This window comes from Caretta caretta, chromosome 3, assembly GCF_965140235.1.
Source record: "Caretta caretta isolate rCarCar2 chromosome 3, rCarCar1.hap1, whole genome shotgun sequence".
Taxonomy (NCBI): domain Eukaryota; kingdom Metazoa; phylum Chordata; order Testudines; family Cheloniidae; genus Caretta; species Caretta caretta.
Window position 1 is genome coordinate 190,722,845 of NC_134208.1, and position 23,851 is coordinate 190,746,695.

General features: G+C 41.3%; 1 protein-coding gene and 1 long non-coding RNA gene across 8 annotated transcripts in view; one reads left to right on the plus strand and one right to left on the minus strand.

The window, feature by feature from the left end:
• Positions 1-23,851, minus strand: part of BCL11A (BCL11 transcription factor A) — a 102,340-nt gene that overhangs the window by 11,094 nt on the left and 67,395 nt on the right. For 2 of the 7 annotated variants that reach the window (XM_048842792.2, XM_048842793.2), the window contains exon 3: positions 817-2,544. In XM_048842792.2, the coding sequence (XP_048698749.1) occupies positions 817-2,544 (1,728 nt within the window). Of the gene's footprint in view, positions 2,545-14,659; positions 14,855-23,851 lie in introns of all 7 variants that reach the window. The other 5 variants (XM_048842788.2, XM_048842791.2, XM_048842794.2 and 2 more) reach the window with 4 other exon arrangements.
• LOC125633480 (uncharacterized) lies at positions 13,427-21,647 on the plus strand. Its single transcript, XR_007355615.2, has 3 exons — positions 13,427-13,535; positions 19,397-19,565; positions 21,278-21,647. It is a non-coding gene; the product is annotated as an uncharacterized LOC125633480 (long non-coding RNA).

The window sequence follows — 23,851 nt, forward strand, 5'->3', positions numbered from 1 at the left end:
TCCAATTGATACGTTTAATCCTTTAAAGACAGAAATCTAGCAAATACAGCATTTTTTTCAGTGCTATCAGTCCTGTCCATAGAGGGTTACCCAAAGCATGTTTTCCTCCGCACGTTACAAAACAAAACTGTACATGATATGTATTACAGAATGTATGCAGCATGGTTGGTTTAATTTGTTTTTGTTTTGTTTTTTTCAGAACGGAACTGGAAACAGCAACATGTTTGCTCAGCAACTAATCAGGGACAATTTCAAAATAGCCATAACATACCATACATGCTGTCTAATTTAAAATAAAAAAACAACATACACAACATGTAAATTATTGCACAAGAGAAAGGCTCAAAGTTTGCGTAAAATGCAATAGTATTGCCCCGATACAGATCATGCATTCAAACGGTGAGAACAAAAAGAAAATAAACAGGTGTGCTGGTGACAAGCACTTTCTTAATATCCTTAGCTTCCATTATTTTAATCACAAAGGTCTAGAAAAACTCTACAGGGAACCAGGGGCGGGGAGGGGAGTATTAATATACCTCTATTCAGTTTTTATATCATTATTCAAAACTCGATCACTGTGCCATTTTTTCATGTGTTTCTCCAGGGTACTGTACACGCTAAAAGGCATCTTACAAATTTCACATTTGTAAACGTCCTTTCCCACCTGACCATGTGTTTTCATGTGCCGGGTGAGTTTGCTACTCTGGGCGCAGGCGTAGTTGCAAAGCTCACACTTATACGGCCTTTCGCCTGTGTGGCTCCTCCTGTGGACAGTGAGATTACTACAGTTCTTGAAGACTTTCCCACAGTACTCACAAGTGTCGCTGCGTCTGCCCTCTTTTGAGCTAGGCCTTCCAGGGCCTGGGCCACTAATATGTGGGGTGCTTCCTCCGCTTCCTGTGCCGCTGCGGCCTGAGATCCCTCCATCCATCTCCCCTGGAGGCGTGGAGAAGCGCAAACTTCCGTTTTCTGAGGAGTGTTCTGAGGAAGAGGCAAAAGGCGATTGTCTGGAGTCTCCAAAGCTGAGGAATGGATCTTTTAGCTGTCTAGAGGCAGCATACCCAGCCAGCCACTGGGAGTAAACATTTTCTGTGTTAGGCATAGCTGTAGCAGGCAGGTCAAACTCTTTCTCAAGTTTAATGCGTTTTGAGAAAGGGCTCAGAGAACTGGGGCTACCCAAGAGCAGCTTTTTAGATAAACCTCCAGAGGCAGATTCACCAGGCGAGCACCCCCTGCCATTAACAGTGCCTTCGTCAATGCGATCTGATTCTCCAGCTACTGAGTCTTCATCACAAGTGTCTCTGTGTACCTCAGATTCAGACAGGTGCCCTCGTTTATGTTTCTCTCCGAGGACCTGGTGAAAAGCCTCACTGAAGTGCTGCATGGAACTCAAGACCATCCCCTGCATGACGTCTGGCATAGAACGGTTCTCCTCACCAACCCTGGAGTTGTTTTCGTGGTGACGGGCTGCTTCTAGATTAATGCCAAAGCCATAGTCTGGCCTTTCATTTTCAGTTAAGTCCTCCTCCTCTTCCTCTTCCTCTTCTTCCTCTTCTTCCTCATCCTCTTCTTCTTCCTCATCCCCATTTTCTGGAATCATATTGGGGTCATTTTCACTCTTAAACTTGGCCACGACAGATTTGAGAGCACTACTCGCACTGCCGACGAGATCACTGGTTCCAGGCTCTGGGGAGCTGGCTGTGGAGAGCCCGTCATCTGACTTGACGGTCATGGGGGAGGACTTGTGCATGTGTGTTTTCATGTGACGCTTTAGCTTGCTGGCCTGAGTGCATGCGTGGTCACAGAGGCTGCATTTGTAGGGTTTTTCTCCAGTGTGGCTTCTACGGTGTACTACTAAATTACTCTGAAACTTGAATGTTTTCCCACAAAATTCACAAGACTTGGATTTTATTGGAGGCTGGGAAGGAGGAGGGGCTGACTGAAGAGGAGGAAGGGGCGGTGTTGCCAGAAATGGTGGCTTGCTGCCTGGCTGGAATGGTTGCAGTAACCTTTGCATAGGGCTGGGCCGGCTTGGTGACAATGGTGGACTGGAGGTGTTTCCAGCTAACTCTCTAAGTCTCCTGGAGAAATCCATAGCTGGTGGCTCCATAGCCATGGGGTTCAGTCGCAGCACCCTGTCAAAGGCACTAGGGTGATGGGTTGCAAGAGCCATTTCTTCTGCACCCAGACGTTCTATGCGATGTGGATCCAAATGATGTCTGGGGGGAGGGCTAAACAAAGGAGGTGTGGGTGGAAAACGCCCTTCTCCAAGACCTGAAGCCTCTCTTGATACTGACCCAGGTATTCTTAGCAAGTTAAAAGGATTATTGTCTGCAATATGAATTCCGTGGAGTGGTGGCTGTGAAGGACATTCTGCACCTAGTCCTGATGGGATACCAACCCGCGGTGTCAGGGGACTTCCATGCTCGCTTTCTAAGTAGATTCTTAATCCGTGAGTATTCTGTGCGTGTTGCAAGAGAAACCATGCACTGTTGAAAGGCTGTTTACAAGTTGTACACGTGTAGCTGCTGGGCTCATCTTTACCTGCAAAATAATACCAACAGCAACATAAATGTTTAATCACTGAATTGCTTATCAATGATTGATGGTTGTTGGTTTTTTTCTTTCTAATCTTTCTTTTCCCCTAGCATTAAATCTAAACTGGAGAAACATAAATCTACTAATGAGTAGTTATGGGGGAGGGGAGCTTGCACATTTAACCATATCAAATCTGAGCTGACTTCCTGCCTTTTTTCTTTCCCTAACAAACAGAGAGTATGTGAACAGGTAACAGTGTTAAAGATCCATCAAAAAAATGATTCAGTAAATTCATTCTAATTATGGCTCCACAGATACCTTGATCTTACTTCACTAATATGTAAAATGAAAAAAAAAATCATTACAAATAATTTTATGAAAGGTATAATGCAAAAACATATACATTGGTTCAAAGAAGCAGCCCAAAGTGCAACGATAGCTAAGGAAGATGAGAAATGTTAAATTATCATCCTTATTATTCTGAGAGACTAACAATGTGTAGAAAATTAGACAACATCTCATGCCCTTAGCAGAGTGTCAGCTTCAAGTGGAAAAAAAGAAAAAAGAAAAAAGGATAACGAAGAAACAGAAAGATGCAGTTCAGCTAGTCAAATATCTGTACAGTAGCCAAGAGGCCTGGATGCACGCCCTGTTGGAGTCACATTATTTCTCTCGCCCTGAAAAGAATTTGAGGATGGTAAATGCCACTTTGGCAAGTAGCTAGCTAACTCTAATTCATGATAATTTATTTTCAGAGATAACCCGGACATTATAAAAGAGCAAGTGACTAATAAATAACTAAACAAAAAGCTAACTAATAATGGCACAAGAAAGCAGCCACAACTAAATATATTGCAAAATAAGGAAAATGAATGACTTCTGGAGGGTGGTAGGCAAGAGATCATATGAAATCTGAAGGAGGCAAGTGTATTTTTATTGAATGCTGTAATTTTAAGAATAATCCCATTTTGCCAGAGTAAGTATTTTTCACTGATAACTGTTGGTAAATTGAAATTAGAACAAAGATGAGAACAAAAATTAATGTTCAGTTCAACCTGACAGTTCTCATAGAGTTGCTAGCTAGTGATTTAAAAACAAAAGCTCTTGAGGTCTGCTCCGGAACAAAAATATAACCGTCTTCAAAAACAAGCCAGGCTTACAATGGTATTTGACTGCATAATGTACTCCTGGTCTGACCTGTAATTTACTTGACGATGCATTTATAATCTCACTCAATATAACCCACTCGTGGTTAAAACCTCTTTACAAAATTAGATGGTAGATGCCTAAATTAGGTTTCAAACAGTTGCCTAATGTGGAGGGGGAGGGAGTGAGCACAGAAAGATTTGGAAAGAAAATTTCGACATTAGTATCATTTTATCAGCAACCTTCTTGTTTTCCTCCTCACTTCAAAGCAGAAAAAGAAAAAGCTTTATAAGGCTATTTTCATTGTATAATGTATTGAATAATGATTTGTGAATATGACAGACAGGCAGCCTATAGTTCTGGCTATAGTGACCCATAGCCATTTTTCCTGGTGCCTTCAGATTCCTCTATTATTATACATTTAGTCTGACAATCTGAATTGGATGAGTAAAAAGAGATTCAACCACTGATAGCAGGCATTTAACACTTTAGTCACTTAAAAAGCCCTTGGAATAATATTTAACATTTCATTCTTCAACTGAAGCCAGCATTTGAATAAAATGCACTACGGTGTTTAGCATGTACTGTGAAAACAGGCATAGATAAATATTTAAATCTGTTGGAAATAGAACAAAATTCAATTGGACTTTCACATTCCTGTGCTCATAAAGACTTAAATGTGAAAATTTCCTTTATTTTGCTGTCATAAAGTGGAAATTTTTAACAATATACCGAAAGCTACATGATCAGGCTACAGTATGCTAACAATATAATGCTACCCTGCTTTTCTATTTTATATATTTAGGTCAGAGAAAATGGCACTTTATCTTATAATGAGGATACAACAAACAGTTTTCACTATCACATTTTAGTATTCCCATCAACTAGATATTCTAGATCATAAGGGCAGCTAGTGTAATCATAATGTCAATGAGAAGGGCTGTTACGTCTGAGACTAAAGATTACATGGAAAAAGCTGCTTTGAAACTGGTAATTATTACCAGTCCACTAATAGCAAATGATGCATTACAGTTTCACCATATAATCTGTATTTCACTCAGCTCCTACCAGTGCAGTATATTATATTATAGTGCTCACAAATTCTAAATTCCTAAAGTACAGTCATCAATAAATGTGTTACTTGCCATCATTTGCAAAATTACTTTGTTCATAACATCTTCGACTGTTATAAAGACTAGAATTGATTTCCTGCATGGCAAAAATTAGGGCTACATTGATTTACTGAAGTGTAAAATGTAATATTATTCTTCATTTGCTTTGAAGAAAAACAAGTTTTCAATTCACCATTCATGTTTGGTAATCAGGATAATAATTTAAATTTAAAGTAATGCTTATTTACATCACTTGTCTAATCTTAACCAATCTAACATTTTCAATGGAGCAATATAAAATAGGAAATAAGACAAAGCAGTGAAACAGTTAAAATCCGCCAGTGATTTACCTCCTGCTTTGAAGAAACACAGTTTCTAATTTGTCTATTAGTGCTTGATTAATAATGAAGGCTACTGACTGACCATATTACCACCAAGAGGTATGTTCCAGTCTGATGCAGGCTTGCCAAACTATGAGAATTATGGCAATAATCCACATACTACCACCAAAGGAGTGAGAGTTGTATTTAAACCATCACATTCTGGGCACAAAAGTCCCTGTTTTCTTAGAAGTCCCGAGTTTCTCATTCAGTCAGGCTAAGCTCCTGTTTTTGGACACTATGCTGCTCCCATTGAAGTCAATGACAAAACTCCCATTGACTTCAGTAGGAGTAGGGGCAGGCCCCAGAGCCTGCTCCCTCAATTATTATAGGCCCAATTTTACTCACACCAAGCAGTACTTTACTTCACGTGTTAGACCCATTCTTTTTAGTGAGATCAGTTGAAGGGCATGGTACTACTCATTCTTAATAAGGGTGACAGAATCAAGAACTAGAAGTAAATAAGTGAATAAACAAGTCAGGCCAAACCCTTGTTTTTACACACCCCTGACAAGCCAGAACCACAAGTGGAATCAAGGAGGCCCCAATCCTGCACCTCCAAAATGTATGGGGTTCAGTCATACTACTAAAGGTCTCCAACTCACTGAGGTGCATTAAGGGTATCACAGGGTGGGACCAGGATTCTCTCAGTGCATACCCCACTGACCCACCCGGACCCTATGCACCTCATGCCACTCAGATTATTGGTGATCCTGTAATAAACCTGGGTCTGGGGGTGTTGTGCGAGTGCTCTTGGTCTGGCCAGGATACATGCACTAAACTATTACTCAGTGCCAATTCTCAGGCTAAATCTGAAGAGAGAAGGGTTATGGCTGAATTTGTTTCCAGTTACCCACTGTTCCGACATCCCCATGCAGAGCTCATGGTCACTAGAGGGACAAAGTGACAGATTAAACCTAAATGCAATCCATATCCAACCCAGCCAAAGCAACCAAACAAATCAAAGGACACTGCTCAACAAATCAAACAGCTCCAGGCACTCTTGGATTTCTGCCTTGTCACTATTGCAGTACCCTGGCAGACCTCAGTATGCTCTAGCTGTCGTCCCATCAACCCTACCTCAACAAAAAGATTATTGGACCAGAAGTCTGAGGGTCCATGGGCCAAGGCATGGCCTGGATCTTCACATTAATGGGTCCCACTATAGTCTACCCTGTTAGGGTCACTAGAGACACCATGAAATCCCACATAGAGGTGAGAAGTTAACACAGCCTAGGAAGGGAAAGATAGGCGGGATATGGGCATGAGCAAAGGCAGCAATTTGAGGGCATGTGATCATAAAACATAGAATCATTGAACCATAGGACTGGAAGGGACATCGAGAGGTCATCTAGTCCAGTCCTCTGCACTCACGGCAGGACTAAGTATTATCTAGACCAGTGGTGGCCAACCTGTGGCTCCGGAGCTGCATGCCGCTCTTCAGAGGTTAATATGCGACTCCTTACCTAGGCACTGATTCTGGAGCTGGAGCTATAGATGCTAACTTCCAATGTGCTGGGGGGTGCTCACTGCTCAACCCCCTGCTCTGCCCCAAGCCCTGCCCCCACTCCACCCCTTCCCCCAAGGCCCTTTCCCCTGAGCCTGCCATGCCCTCGCTCCTCCTCCCTCCCCCCCCAATAGCCTCCTGCACACATGAAACAGTTGATTGCGGGAGGAGAGGGGAGTAGGCGCTGATTAGTGGGGGCTGCTGGCAGGCAGGAGGCACTGGGGTCTGGGGAGCGGATGTGGGGGCTGCTGACATATTACTGTGACTCTTTGGCAATGTACATTGGTAAATTCTGGCTCCTTCTCAGGCTCAGGTTGGCCACTCTGGTCTAGACCATTCCTGACAGGTATTTGTCTAACTTGCTCTTAAAAATCTCCAATGATGGAGAGGAGGAACATGAGAGGAGGAAACTGGAGAGAAGTCCCACAAAACCTGAAGGCTGGTTCAGGCACTGAATTGCGAGTGTGATACATGATGCTATCCCATGCCAAGCAGTGCTGCAATTCCATCTTGCAGCATTGTACTGATTTGGATGAGATCGGCAGAAATACCCCCATTTTCCTGTCATATAGAATAGTCTAGAGAGAGAGCTCCACCAAACACACCTTGGACTAAAGCAGGACTTGAGCCAAGTCAGTGTGGAAAGACTACTGTATTAACCCACTGCTAACCCAGACAAGTTTTCAGGAGAACTTGTGAAACTGAAACAAGAAACCTTTGTAATTTCCTTCATGATTTTTTTAAAAATACACTCATTTTGAGTTCAGCTCTGAGGCAATGAACACATATTTCTGCAAAGATATTTTCAGAGGAGGAGCCACTTCCATTGTGCACATGGAGAAACCATGATCTCCAGCCTGAGGGCTCCCAGAGCTCTGGGACACTCTCCTGTGGAATCCAAGTCCCAGGGTGTAGTCTCAGGCACAGCACACAGAGTGCTGATCGGAAACACACACAACAGCTCAGAGAGTGTTGGCTCAATGGACTGGAGACAGCTGGGTTTTTCTCTGCCCTACCAAAGAAACAGAAGGAGGGAGAGAGAAGAAAAGCACTTCACTTTCACTCCTAACAGCCTCTAACGGGATGAGGACAGAGAGGAGATACTGGGCCAGATTCTGGCTTATGCTATAGCTTCTCTGAGCTGTGCCCCTCCCATCAGCCTTCCTGATGTAGAGGGCATGTTAGGAGTGGGAGGGGGTGTGGCCGGATCATGCTGTTCTCCAGTGTTCCCTGGACAGAATGGCCCCTTGCAGGCCCTTACATGCCAACCTAAGTTAGAGTAGTTGAGTGGCTGCTCTAACTCAAGCTGGTGGCCAAAGAGGACTCAGCAGCTCTGGGAAGCACAAAGTTAGCATGCTACCACCTTTTCCCCCTTACCCACTTTGCAGCTGCACCGAGCAGAACTCCATCTCAGTGGAGGATCTAGCTCACTGTGGACAAGAAAATTGCATAGAGTAACAAAAGAATTGTGGTAAGAGGCCTTGATATTGCATTGTGAGGTTTACATCATCAAACTGCTGCATCAGCCTAGATGACAGATCACCATGACATGCTGCACCAACGCAAATAGCACCATGCAGTGCCGGTGCATTGCTCTGTGGCTTTGTGGCTGTCTGAGACACTGTTCATTGATGAAATAAACTCTTCTGTCCCACAACTAGGAGAATTACTGTATTGCAGGGATTCTACATAAAAAATAAACACAATGGGCTAAATTCAACCCTGGCCCAATAACATCACTGGCCCAATTTCTTTAGAAAAATATCAAATAAACATTTTACTTGAAGACAATCACCTATTTACTTTACATCTCATCCAGCGAATTATTAGCTATAGATCTTAAGAAATTGCATTGCACTTTCGTAGAACAGTATTTAGCATTTCTAAAATAATAGTTCCATCTCCCTAAAATAATAACAAAACTTCAGTCCTTGACCTTCCCCCTCCCACCCCAAATAAAGAGGTGATTTAACTGGGGAATGTGTGGGTGACAGATTTAAACTCCTGATCTGAAAAATGTTAACAAGTGAATGGAATGTATATTGGCATTTGAGTGCCTTTAAGGGCAGTCCACGCATTTACTTAATAAGATATGAAGGCGCATCTGCTTTTAGCACTAAAGAGACATTTTAAAAATACATTTATTCTTTGCTGTACTCACAAATGTATTTAATGGAGCAAATGTGAATGCTTTACACTGCTACCTGAGTCAAAGGAAGCTGACATCCAGAAGCACAATATAGTTGACTCTGAACCAGACCCATAGGCATGTCCACAGCCACCAGCAGCGGAGCCAGACAAGGAGCTGGGGAAGAAGCCAGCCAGGAAGAGAAGCTGTCAGGTAGATGCCACTGCTGGAAAAAATTTCATTCTGGAGCTAGGCATATGAATGCTTCCAGTGCCAAGTGAGTAATGGAATAATATGCATGTGTATGTCAGTGGGCTTGGGAAGCGCTTCCTTCAATTCTTAAAAGTAAAAGCTAGATCCATAAAAGCTTATCACAGCACATACGCATCTCTGGACATTCTACAAGCCATAACGACTAAAGGACAAATGCGGAGTGACTGGAGGTTCCGCATCCACAATGCGGAAGTTAATTTGTGCAGGACCCCAAATTGGGGCACTTAACATGGACATAATACACAACCTATGATAGGGCATCATATGGGCTGGCCACATTCTGTTCCAGAATACCCTATAGTAGAAGAAATACAAACTTCAGTCCATCATCTGGCAGAGTTTTCACAAGAAAAAACACAAAGGAGGATAGTAAAAGGGGAGGAACAGACTATGTGCCAGTGGAGATTGCAAAGCATTCCATTTACAGCCATCGACATTCTCCTTGGCCAAATTTTGGTCCCAGTGAAGTCAATGGCAAATCTACCAGACTCCAGATGGACCAGGATCTGGGACTCTACACTTCTGGGAGATGTTGAAAATGAGTTGGTACAGGTAGGCCTGGCATTTCAACAATCCCAGTAGGAGAGCCATTTCACTGTATCCCAGTAACTCCCATCCTGAAAAGGGATGCACATGGAGGAAACCTCTGCAAGGTTCCCCTTTCCCAGAGTTATCTCCATTGGTGGGGTGGGTCTGCCCCTCTATAGAAGAAGCAGTGGCTCTAGTCCCCAAACCATTCGGGGTTCTGTGACTTCATGCTGACTCTGAGCGCTTGTCTACACCGGAAACACTACAGCTGCCGCAGCCGGCTATAGCGCTTCAATGTAGACACTGCCTATGCCAATGGGAGGGGTTCTCCCATTCACCTCCCTCAGAGAACTCTTCCATCGACGTAGCGCTATCTACAGCAGGGATTAGGTTAACTACATCGCTCTGGAGTGTGGATTTTTCACACCCCTGAGCAACATAACTGGGTTGACCTAACTTTTTAGTGTCGACCAGGCCAGAGGCTCCAAAAGGAATAGCAGCTCAGCCCCATGCTCCACTGCAGCCGGTGCTGCCTGGGGTTCTTCAGCCATTGGGACGTGAAGGGGTATCCCACTGAGGGGAGGGCACAGAAAGTATAACAGAGCCTGAATTCAGTAACCTTTACAATGGCATTTGCTCTGAGTGCCAGGGGAGACAATGTGCATCCCTGCCAAGACCTGCCTTCAGCCAACCCACCTCTCCATGTACGAAGCCCCAGAGGATGCTGCAGAAACCCAGGGAGAGGTGAGATCCACACATGAATCTGCGAAAAATTATTCTTCTCCAACTCCCTGAGATGTGCTAAGCACCCAAGTCTCAGTGGGACTTGTGCTCAGCACCTCTTAGGATAATGGCAGAAATCTGAAGTAGTGCCAGAGACTCCAGACTCGCTCTACTTTTACATTGGTGTAAATGAGATCAGAATCAGGTCTGCCATGATCATTTGGACAGTTTCCAATTTCCCAAGTCTAAAGGGTATGTAAAAGGGTGTCAGGCCCTAGTGATGTAGTGTACAATACTCTGTTGCTGTGGTTGGTTTGTGGGAATTATGAAAGGAAAAAAATGTGTTTTGATCATGGACAAATATTGTGGTCTCAGTTTTCAAAAGGAGGCTGTTTTTTCAGGGGAGGAGGACTCACTTTCTGGTGTCTAACTGGAGACACCTTGACAAGGCTTGATTTCCCAAAAGCAATGAACCCCCACCAACTGAGGCCTTTGCATGTTTTCCGTGAGCTTAGCAGTAAGAGCACATGAAAGCGTTGTCATTACAGCCCGTAGTGGTGGGGCCTTTAGTGCAAAATATACCTTGTTCTCCTCATAAAACGTACACTTGCCAAGCAAAACTGGGGTTTATAGGACAAGGTTCTTTTCATCACAAGGTTACGTACTAGTAAGTTACTACAATAGTGTGTTGCTCTTGTAGGCTCCTGCATAGATCACATGTATCTTTTGTTATCAGAGATGCAAAAAATAGAATGTTACTGGGACTTGAATATGTGAAAATTATAACAAATACTTTTCCACCCTCCTCCCCTCTTCACAAAAAAAATTGAGGAACAGTTTGAACCTAAACCAGAATTTCTTTATTCTGCTTTAATATCAAATGATTGCTTGCTTTTAGGCTGATAAATTTTGGATCATTACAGTATTTAAGAGGGTGGAGGGGAAACAGAGTTAATTGTTACCACTTGTACTTGATTCATCTCTTCTCCATCTGGCTTGTCAAATATCTTTTCCTTTGGAAATGCATGCTGTTGAAATCCCGCAACTAAAACTTCAGAACTAAAACTACTGGGACACAGGAAGCTAACAGAGACTGAAGATAGATATGCTCAATCTGGGTATGTCTACACTACAGAGGGGACCATGCCTCCCAGACATACACTACCTCGCCAAAAGCATCAGTGGCACAGGCTAGCTGCCTGAGTACAAGCTGCCCCTCTGGGTCCGAGTTGAGGTAACCAGCCCATGCCACCACCCACACCGCAACATCCAAGCTGCTATTTTTACCATGCTAGCTCGAGTGGAGGCATGCCCAGGCTGGAAGGCATGCTCCCAACAGCATTGTAGATGTACCCTCTGTGTCTTCTGCAACTTACTTCTGTTTGTAAGCACTGAGGGGAAAATACCCACTTTTCGTAAGTCACCTTTTCCTAGTAGTTAGCAGCATTGACTTAGACAAGGGAAACTGTAATTGTTCAATGAATTTTTTTTCCTTAGTTAACTGAATACTGATTTTTCTTTATGATTGAGCAGATTGCAAAAGACACATTATTATACTGGCCCATCATAAATGGATTAGAGGTGGCTGTGGGTTTTGTTGGTGGTGGTATGTTTTGTTTTGTTGGGGGGTTTTGGGGGCAAGGAGGTCATTTCTCTGTAACCTATACATTTATCATTTCTGTATACCAACATATTTTTTTGGCAGGAGGGCCTTTAGTAAATATTGGGCCTGATTCACTACTCTATTATACTACTGTGACTCCATTGACTTCAACACTGGTGTAACAGAGCAGTGATTCATGTCTATTAATTAATTATTATCATCATCATTAAATGTTAACGGAAAAACACAAGTAAGACTCGTGAGAAAATTACGCAGCACCAGATCAGGATGAACAAGTACAGTTTCTAGTGTATATATATATATATATATATATATAAAAAAGAAAACTACAAGAATCGGAAAGTAAAGTCCACTAGTAACTGATTATAAACAAAAGTGAAACTGAGCAGTAGAAATGATTGAAAAACAACAAACAATTTTGTGCTAAATGTCAAAATCTGAAAGTTGTTTCATTTTGTAGGAGTCAAAGTGGCCCCACATTTTTTTTTCCATGAACTTTTCCATGACCTTTTGATCCATATTTTATTGAGGACTTCGGCAAAATCGTCACTGAAATGTTTAATTATCTGAAACTCATTTCTTCTTACTAGAAGCCAAGATTTTGTGAAATGAAAAATTTCTAAAATGATTTCAATAAAAATTTCAAGAAAGATGTCGCAGATTTTGATCATTTCAATAATTTTTTGAAAAATGTTTTGTTCTCAAAAAAGGCCATTTTTTTACACCAAAAAATCTTTTTGTGAGAAAAGGTTTGACCAGTTTTACAGATATTTTATTTTTATTGTCCAAACTGAAAAAATACAAGCAGCATAAATGATAAAAAAGCAAATAATGGTGGTAATTATCTTTCTATTTTAATATCTGGAAGGATGACTTAGCAGACAAGGATTTTATATTTAAACAAAATATTACTTTTAAACTGATTATATCTCTTTACATTTCCCGATGACAGTATTATTTGGCCTTCTCTCATACAGAGCCTAAAGTATTACTATTCGGTTCTGTTCAGATTCTTCTGCCACGCCTATCACTCTGGTATTTGAGTGCCTTTCACTTGTGCTGCAGAACAGCTACTACTAATTCATTAGGAGGAAAAAACAGGCTTACAGGGCACAGGTAGGAAAGACTATGCCTTTCATTCCTTCTCTGTGGAATAGGAACACAAACAGACAGGATGCTACTTGCAGTAAGGTGACTCCCTGAACAATATCCAAACAGAGAATTCCTAAGTCAATCCAATAAACACCCAAGCACCAACAGCTCAAGCAGCCACAAGTCTATTTTCCCGGACTCCCCTGCCTTTTACCTTTGTCCAGGGAAAGCAGACTTCTGCCTATTTAAGGTGCAGCCCTTATGGCAAACCGACATTCTTTCTGCAGGGGAAGAGGCTGACAGCTTCCAAGTTAAAGGGGTGTGGCCGTGCAGGAGTCGGGCTGCAATTTGATAATGGTTTACTATTTAAAGTTAGACAGCAGCAGCATTATCGGGAAGGTCAAAGAAAAACAGAACCTATCGTCTGCCATACGTTTAAAGTCTAACAGACTGGAAAGGAAAATGAGAGTTATTTGGAGCGAAGGTAAGAATGGGGAGGGGGCTAGGAAAAGGAACAAGGAATGGGTATGGTCCCTCTAATGCTATCTCTTCTTTCCAAAAGAACAACTACTCAGCGTCATCAAAGAGCAAACGGGCAAGAGCTCTATGGACATCTAATTAACGATAAAGTGTTAATTTCTTATTTCTTATTTAATTTCTAATTTCCCACTTCTCTTCTCAGCTCTGCAAGCACAAGGTCTGGATCCAAAGCCCACTGAAGGCAATGGAAAGACCTCCAGTCAGTGGGATGTGGAGTAAGCCCTACACCAGGAGTAACATCAGTGAAGTTAACAAAAAAACACTGGTGTAAAACTGGTGTGAGAGAAGAATCAGAATTATTTTCACAAGAAGCATAACCTGTGTTTACACCTCACACAGTAGCAGAGAAAAAAAGCTTAAATAAGCATACATTTAGCTTTGGGCCAATACCCATTGGAGTCAATGGAAAGACTCCAGTCCATTCCAATGTATTTGGGATCACGTCCTTCCAGGAAAAATGGAAAGTTTGTGGGTGGACATTTTACTTCCAGTGTCAAAATACTTTGTATTTTTTCTTACTCACTTAAAAAAAATCCCTACTAAACCCTAATTTTACACAAAGACCAGAACTGAAACTGATCTCTTGCTTGAGCTGTAGGGCTTGGCAAACAGGAGATGGCTTCTGCTGTCCCTCAGGAGCATCGTAGGGCTGCCAGTCATACTGGCCTGACCTCAATGTCTGTCACCATTTTCAAGGTGATGATTATCTGGCTACAAAAAAAACTGCTTCAGGCTCCAACTTGGCAAGGAAGATGCCAGTCTGGGAGTGATTTTGTGTTTTTTAAAACTTGGGGGTGGAAATCTGTCACTTTTCGATTACCAGTGAATGGAAACAAATTGCAGTTGGTGGGTTCAGACAACAATTTGGAGCTTATAATTCAACTTTGAAATAAATTGTAAAAGAAATTTCTCAAACAAATAAGATCTGGCAAACAAAAGTAGTTTGTACTTAAATACTAAGGTCACAGAGAAATACAAATAATATAGAAAGACAGACAGACTTCAACATATGCACTCCCATTAATTCAAAATATAAACTATAGAGTCTAATATTGGACTATATCGTACCATCAGATTTGTAAGCAGAACTCATTATTGATATAATCTGGCCCACGACTTCTAAAATAATTCACAAAGTGATCAAACCCTGACGTGCAGATTCTTTTCCAGCTCTCTTCCAACTGACTTTAACGGGATGACTCGCATGAGTAAGGATTTTCCGGGACTGGGCCCATAGTCCCTAATGCCATCTGATCACTTTTGCTATTTAAAAAGACAAAAATGATTATTACTGTTGCAATGACTAAGTTTTCCCAGTATGGGTTTTCTTTTTCCTTTAAAATTTTGTAATCATTTTAAATTAATGGACTTTTAAACAGAAGTGACACCCAAATGGCCTTAACAAAAACTCCTCTAGCTAGATCTACACGCAACAGACAGATACATTCTCCTTCAGGTCTATCAGGTCAATGATCCATCAACTAAGAAATCTCATGTAAGCCTTGACCCGATAGAGCATCAAAGCTCCTTCAAAGCAGTCACCCGATTATGCAGCAAACAATACCCTGTGTCAACAGTCCATAATTATGTATTTACCCAATGGCTGTTAGGGACAATCAAGTTAATAATTCACTTTTTAAATACAGTGTAATTATATAGTTACAGAGAAGTTCCAAATAATTGTGCTCGTTCTCATACACCTAAATGATTAATTGTTTCCTATTTTTCTTTCTGGTAGTTCCCTTTTTCATTTAGTCTTTTCTTCCCTTCTAACAGCAACAGTACTGAACCTGAATACCAGGCAGAGAATACTAAAGCATAAAAATGCATATTAAAATGATGCTAACAGTTAATTGCTGCAAGTTTTATTCAAGAGACAGTATGGTCTAATGGATAGGGTGTAGACTAGCATGCAGGAGATGAGTTCTAGACTCTGCCATTCACCTACTGTGTGACATTAGGCCAGGCTCTTTACCTTTGTTTTGTTCATTTAGCATGCAAGCTCTTCAGAGGAAGGACTATCTATACAGCCTTCAGCACAGAGGGGTCATGATCACTAGGTGCTACTATAATACAAATAATTATAGTAAAACAAAACTTTAATTGACATAAATAGGAGGACTACAAGATTTGATCATAAAGTTATGTGGGCAAATTTTTGGCCATGAGTAAAAAGGGACAACCACAAAAATGTCAATGCTCCCGTTTCACACACATGGGAAAACTGCATGCTGCAAGTGCAAATGGATGGGATGTCTTGGAGTGTGTACACAAAGGCCCATTTGCACTCACCAATGTAGATGCACAGTGGCAGCACCCAGAAAATTTGGTCCTATGGGTTTGAGTTATCTCATGAAAGGAAGAAATACATCCATGTTGTCATGCCCATCCTTCACTAACTGTTTTTGTTCGGAGGTGCAAAGCCATATATGATGATGACACCTAAGTAAATGCAATGTTTTCTGACCTCAGCAACATCTCAGCACAACACAGAGGGAAAGGCAGATCTAGATTTCTAGCCTTTCATTCCATATTCCCTTTTTTCTAAAAGTTTAAGTCCCAACCTTTACATTATTTTGTTTAGAAACGGCTAATACTGTTATTTTAGTTTTAATTATTATTTATATTAATTATATTAATAGCCCATGTACTATATATGTGTAACAAAATATCTTCTCACAAATAAAGGATCAGAAACATAGTCACATGATTTTGTATTAATCAGCATAACTACTAGTGCTTTACAACCCAATTAAACTCTATGGGAAATTGCTGAAGGACGCTAATGCAATACACTGGGCACTCCTGGAGAAATCGAACGGAGATGACATTTTAAAACCACTCAATCTCTGCTCACTGGGAGAGACACTGGATGGAATATTCACACCACTGGTCACTGTTAGAGCAACTTGGAGTAAGTGCATTGGAGTAAATCTATGTAGAAGTAGTGCCCACCCCTTATTGCCTTTATTTATTTATTTTTGTAGAGAATGCACTGAAACACTTTACATGTCATTTTCTATTTCTCTGATGTCATCCCAGATTTTGTTAAATAAATATAAAATTCTTTCACCTATGAATAGGCTTTTTGTATTACACTTTTAAAGCAGAGAGTTGCATGGCACACTGTGTTTTGTTCGTAAACATAACAGAACAAATTTATCCCTAGTGTATTAAGTTAATGGAGTTACACCTGAGATGAATTTAGCCCAGTACACTCACTCAGGAGGCAGCTGGAATATTGCTGCTTGTCCATACTTGATCACAAGGCAGGGCTTGCATGACTGTCTGGGCTAGGACCCTATTGCCCTTCTGCACCTGCTAGTCCTAGGAAACCAGTACTGAGGAGAGTGCCCATTGCATCCATAGCATAGTGGTTGCCACTCCTGGAGGCAGTGTTCTGAATGTCTGAGCATTCCACAACCAAGGCTACGTCTACACAACAAATGAAGGTATGACTGTAGCGCAGGTAGGTATAGCCACACTAGCTCTGATCGAGTTAATGCGGGTAACACTAGTAGTGAAGCTGTGGCAGTGTGGACTTCTGCATGAGCTAGCTCCCCAGCTCAAGCCTGCCAGGGACCCTGGGTACATATTCAGGATGCTAGCCCATGCCACCATGTCTTCACTACAATCGTTACCCATACTCGCTAGGTTAAAGCTAATGTGGGTATGCCCGTGCTACAATTACATCTTCCCTTGGCTGTAATGCCACTGATTCCTGCCCCACAGTGCTCCATTGCGGCTGCAAAAGCCACATTCTCGCCAAGGCTGGGGATGGGTATTGTGAGCTGCACTGACAAAGGTGACATTCTGTGGGGAGAAGTACTGGTACATATAGAGGCCCTGGTGCTGCTCAAACAAGCTGTGGAACTCAATTTACCCAGTTAAAAGTTCTCAGTGCCAAAGTTTTAAGGTAAAATGCTCACCTTAGAATAACATTGATCTAATTTTTTCAGACTAGATTGGGCTTGCTTTTGTAGATCATAATTCTAATTGAGGGTCAACTTCAGGATTTGGGTGAATAAAGCTTGGGACCCTCCCCATCTTCTCAAACTCTTCTTCCCCCACATTCCCAAACAGATCCTCTAAATCTCTCCTTCCCTCTTGTAATGACCCTCCTCCGCTTCAGTTTCCCCTTCCTCTCCAATCAGTGCACTAAGACAGCAGCAGACTCCACCAGCCCAGGTTTACTCTGGCACCATCTGACAAACTGAGCCATGTTGGCCAGGGGTTCTGCAGGTCCCCAGAATCAGTATCTCTGTCCACAGATCATCTATTGGAAAGGCAGAGCCTTATTATGTCCCTGAACAAGTTCAGTGTCACTAAAGGAGCTGCAATTACAGCAAGAGCTGCACCTGACCCTTACAGAAGCCAGTTTTGTACTTGCACAACAGAGTATTAGGAGAGTTGTTAATTTTTTCTTTGTAAATAGGACAAAAGATATCATAAAGTTCTATGGTCTTGTTTGTATTATTCTGCCTCCTCTTTGTAATCTAAGACTCCTTGAAGTTGAAAATGATATAATGCTCAGGATACGTGGGGTTTAGGGAATGTGAGAATGAAGGAATTTCTATAGCTTTACTGCATTTTCAGGGCACACTGAGAATTTACCATATATCCAGTCAAGGAACACAAAAGGGGCATTTGAAAATTCAGTGCTTCAGGAGTTTAAAGTCACAGAAAGGAAGATAAAGAGAAGAATTTCTTATTTATAGATTTGCAGATGAAATCCAATGAAAACATACCAAAAAATGCTTCTTTATGTCAGTATGGCTGATTCAATTTCCAGGCTTGCAAGGTCTCCTCTATCTAAGTACTACCCGACCCCAATAACATACTGTGTTCCAAGGTTAAGATCTGTTTCCTTACAACAGTGCAGAAAGCTGTTGTTTCAGTTGCGGCTGCAGAATTCAAGCTTTGAAGGACAAGTTAGTACCAAACTACATTTAACTGGATTCAGTTCATCTGATTATATAGTGCCTTGCTTTCTGGAATATGTAATCATCTCTTTCTGATGACATTTTAAATATCCAACTAGATAAATAATTGCAGCAATAATTGATAGCTGAGTTAAACTGGAAGATTATTGATTGGCACAGTACCCACTGAAACAAATGTTCATCTTTCAAACATTACAGTAAGGATGCTTAAATCTAACTTTTGCAGCTAAATGGTAAAAATCTGATTTACTGATAAAGCCATTGGAAGACAATATGCACTTTGGGATTTGATTACTTTGTGAAATTTTTTAGAAGAAAAATTAGGCATCGTGATTTATTATATATTTCATTTCAATAATTACAAGGATATGGATAAGTAGTTGAATATAAACACATGCAGAGAAGTTCCAAAGAGTTGTTCATTAACTCTCTTCCTTCCTGAATGGTATTTATCTGCTCTTTATTACTACTTACATATGAGTCTATCCTGCCATCTTTCTGTGCGTGCCGTATGTCTGTTTCTTTACCAGTGTTGGGAGTTACATAATCAAGTCAGCAGCAAGTTCCCCGCATCACCTTCTGTACAGATGTTCCAGTGTGCATGACAGAGCCAGTTTAAATATTTATCCTCTTAGCAGACTATGAATAAAGTTGAAAGGAGAAGCTCAGATTCTGCGGGCCTAAACTGGTGTAAATCAGGAGCAATTCCACTGAAGTCAGTGGAGTTACACCACCGTAAAAACAGAATAAATGAGATCAGAACCCAGCAGATCTATAGATACCAAATTTTTGAGGGTTAAAACTACATCTCACATCTTGCAAAACAGGTGCTTGAGTCTACATTTTTTTTTTTAAATAACAGAATGACATCAACTCGGCAACCCTTCCTTGTTCGCTATGGGGTGGAAGGATGAAGCGAATCTGTGCAATGTACTGGTTGAAAAGAATCATGACTAAAAACATGGATGCTCATGTGTGAGAAATGACAAGCAAATGAGCTGCCTGACTAAGAGAAGTGGAGCCATTGTGAGGTAAAACCTGAAATTAGGAAAAAGCACCAGAATATTTGAGCAGGGAACAAAGAATATATATTCAGAGTAAGAGATGAAAAATGCACTGAAATGTTTTGAAACTGAGCCATTATAAGCTGATTTAGTCTCATAGCTACTGTTAAAAATCAGAAGCTTGTTAGATGTAATGATTATCTGCGCCTTGACACTTAAGGCATATGAGGGGGCTTGTCAAGCGGCTTTGCTCTAATTTAGAGATCCTCAGTTAATTAGAAAGCCCTCAGATTTTCTGCAAATGCGGGTCACTATCGACAGCTCATGCTTTTGATGCTTTTCCATGTGACAGTTGTTGGACTGACCTTCCACGAGCTGGCAGGGTTGTCCAGACTTTTACAGTGTCAGGGAATTCAATCACTCCTGCCAGCTTAAGCAAGAAGTTACAAGTAAGGTTACTGTACTCGTATACTGTGTTTCCTCACATTAAACAAAAGCTGATGAAATCGGCATTCGCTTACCACTATAAATAGCTCTAATTTCCATTTTTTTTTTCTTAGTGGGTGTCACATTCAGCCCAAACTTCAGGGTACTCGTTTATTTAAAAATCTCGCCGAGCCGCACTCATGAGAAAGGGAAGTGTTTTACGGAGACTGATTTGCTTGCACTGAAACTGCAGCAATTGTGGAACAGAAACCCCTCTTTGATTTTTGCTTCCTGATTTCTACATCAGGTATCAGAGGCTGCACCTGCACCGAGATTGAGTCCATGTTTTTATTGCAGACCACATTTGCAGAGGGGGAAGGTCATAAATCAGACACACAAAAGGCTCAGTGTACTAACTGCTTAGCCCAGTAGCGAATTGTTGTTGTGTTTCTCTAAGTGAAGAAACAATTGGAGAGTTCAGTGTTAAATTATACAGGCAGGTAAACTAAACTTGAAGGCCCAGTTCTGGTCCCACTGAAGGCAATGGGAGCTTTGTATTTGTTTATTTGCTCTGTATGTGTGTGCATGCATGCTTGCTGCTTGGATTTTTAAATAATGAAATGTGTCATGTGACTCGTCTAGGGAATGATCTAATTGTTACTGGAAACTTATTAAAATAGAAAAGGTGTGTAACTCGGAAAATAATCTATTGCTCATACACAGTGATCACTATTTTAAGGCCTGCTCCTGCTCCCCTTGGACCCGATTCACTGTGTTGTGTGCTTTTGTATTCATGCAAAGTGAATGCCAAGCAGAGTGGTGGCATATCACATCCACTTTGCACTTGCATGAATGACTACACAATGTGCAGAGTAATAGTGAATTGGGTTCACTTTGTTCAGCAGGTGTGACACCAGGCCCTAAAATAGCTCTTACTATTACAGCACCAGGTAAAGAATCAGTGTTTATGAAGCTGTCTAAACAGAGACTTTCAAGACAAAGCAAATACATATTTGTAGAAACTGTATTTACATAAACAAGAATAAAAGCTCCAAAGCTGTGCCTTACTCCTGACCACGGAGTGAGTCTGAGGAGCTGCTCCATGCCCAGTTAGATAACCACACCTTGTCCAGGAAAGGGGTTGCTGGGACACAAACCAACACAAGGTTCTCCCACACCACCTGCTAGCCGTCAATCCACAGTCGAACTGGGGCCTGGCAAGACAGAGTTCCTTGTTCATGCAGGAACTTGCATTTTTTACAACTCTTTCAATGTGCATCTTTATCTACAGTTATTGTTGTTTTGACTTTCAGACACAACTTGGGAGAAAGAAATTGAAATGCAAAACTGGAGGGAACCTTTCTTAACAACAACAACAAATTTAAAACCTCTTTATGGAAATACAAGAAATAAAGCTGAAAGTTGTGGTGAAACTCCCATGGCTCCGTGACATGCGACAGTCACACAGTGAATCAGTGGCAGACACTAGAAGATTAACCTTCGGGAACAGTACAGCATTGGCAGAGAAATGGATGAGATGATCTAATAGATATTTTCCACCACTAATATGATTCGGCAATGATTTCACATAGATCTCTACATTATCTCAGCCTTTAGAAATAAATGTGTTGTCTGATCTTTCCCCTTCTAACTCAAACGTAACACATACATTAATAAATTGCAAGCTGGGCCCACTGCTGCTGTTCTTGTAGTCAAAACTTTTGCAGTGATATATAGATAGATAGATTTAACTAAAAGAAAAGGAGTACTTGTGGCACCTTAGAGACTAACCAATTTATTTGAGCATGAGCTCATGCTCAAATAAATTGGTTAGTCTCTAAGGTGCCACAAGTACTCCTTTTCTTTTTGCGAATACAGACTAACACGGCTGTTACTCTGAAACCATAGATTTAACTGTTTTTAGTGGCAATAATTTTTACAACCCAATCCAAATATTCTGTTACTAGCAGATTTGGCAAGCATTAAAAACACCTTGCAGAAGATCCAAACGTATTAACTTAGTAGCCAGATGAAGCAGAGAGGTGTAAACCACACTCACAGGGAAGCTCCCTACACCTCAGAGGGATTTTCTCCAAGGGACAGTAAGCTGAGATCTCTCCCTTGAGATTGTTGTTGGGGGAAAACAGCTTTAAAATACACGGGAGGCACCAGAGAACCTCACTGGAAGAGACTATTGAAGAGATGTGCTTAATCAGCACACCCTCTGGCTACACTGGTCATGCCCCCTCTCGTCAGTGATGCTCACTTTTAGGTCCTACTTGTCTCCAGTGCCCTCTCCCCACACCTCAGCAGATGGTAGCTGGCAGGTACTTTGCCAAAGAGCATTTTCCATCAGAGTCTATGGTGACTGAAGTCAGGATATACCAGTGACCGAATCTGGCCCTGGTACTTCCTGTAGCATGGAAGTGTATATTTTCCTATTGAACAAAAGACTTTTTCCATGTGGATATTGGGGTAGGAGAGATAATCAATGGAGTTACACCAGGGATGAATATGGCCCATTAGCTTGGAAAACTCATCTGTGGTGAAAAACAAAGTTCTGGCTGTCATGAGGGTGGGAGAATAGATATATACCATTCCTAAAAGCTCAGGCTCTGGGCACATGGCACATGCGCATAACCCTCAGAGGAATACAATACGGACCATCGTTCAAAGAAGAAATAGCAAATTGGTGTTAGGCATGGGTTAAGATTTTACAGATGGGGAAGAATAAGATTAAAATAAGGACTTTTTAAGCATCTAATATAGATTGTAGAGGGCCCCATCTTTTACCAGGATAAGCATTTTGTTATAGGAAAAATACAATCTACTATAATTCTTTAATGGGGTCAACAAGCATGTGGACAAGGGAGATGCAGTGGATATAGCGTACTTAGATTTTCAGAAAGCCTTTGACAAGGTCCCTCACCAAAGGCTCTTAAGCAACCTAAGCTGTCATGGGATAAGAGGGAAGGTCCTCTCATAGATTGGTAACTGGTTAAAAGATAGGAAACAAAGGGTAGAAATAAATGGTCTGTTTTCAGAATGGAGAGAGGTAAACAGTGGTGTCCCCCAGGGGTTTGAACTGGGGCCAGTCCCATTCAACATATTTGTAAATGATCTGGAAAAGGGGGTAAACAGTGAGGCAGCAAAATTTGCAGATGATGCAAAACTACTCAAAAAGAAAAGGAGTACTTGTGGCACCTTAGAGACTAACAAATTTATTTGAGCATAATCTCTCGTGAGCTACAGCTCACTTGTAGCTCACGAGAGCTTATGCTCAAATAAATTTGTTAGTCTCTAAGGTGCCACAAGTACTCCTTTTCTTTTTGTGAATACAGACTAACATGGCTGCTACTCTGAAAACTACTCAAGATAGTTAAGTTCCAAGCAGACTGCAAAGAGCTACAAAAGGATCTCATAAAACTGGGTGACTGGGCAACAAAATGGTAAATGAAATTCAGCATTGAAAAATGCAAAGTAATGCACATTGGTTACAATCCCAACTATACAGATAAAATGATGGGGTTTAAATTAGCTGTTACCACTCAAGAAAGAGATCTTGGAGTCATTGTGGATAGCTCTCTGAAAACATCCACTCAATGTACAGCGGCAATCAAAAAAGCAAACAGAATGTTGGGAATCATTAAGAAAGGGATTAGATAATAAGACAGAAAATATCATATTGCCTCTACATAAATCCATGGTACACTCACATCTTGAATACTGCATGCAGATGTGGTTGTCCCATCCCCAAAAAAAGATATATTGGAATTGGAAAAGGTTCAGAAAAGGGCAACAAAAATTATTAGGGGTATGGAACGGCTTCCATATAAGGAGAGTTTAATAAGACTGGACTTTCCAGATTTGAAAAGAGACAACTAAGG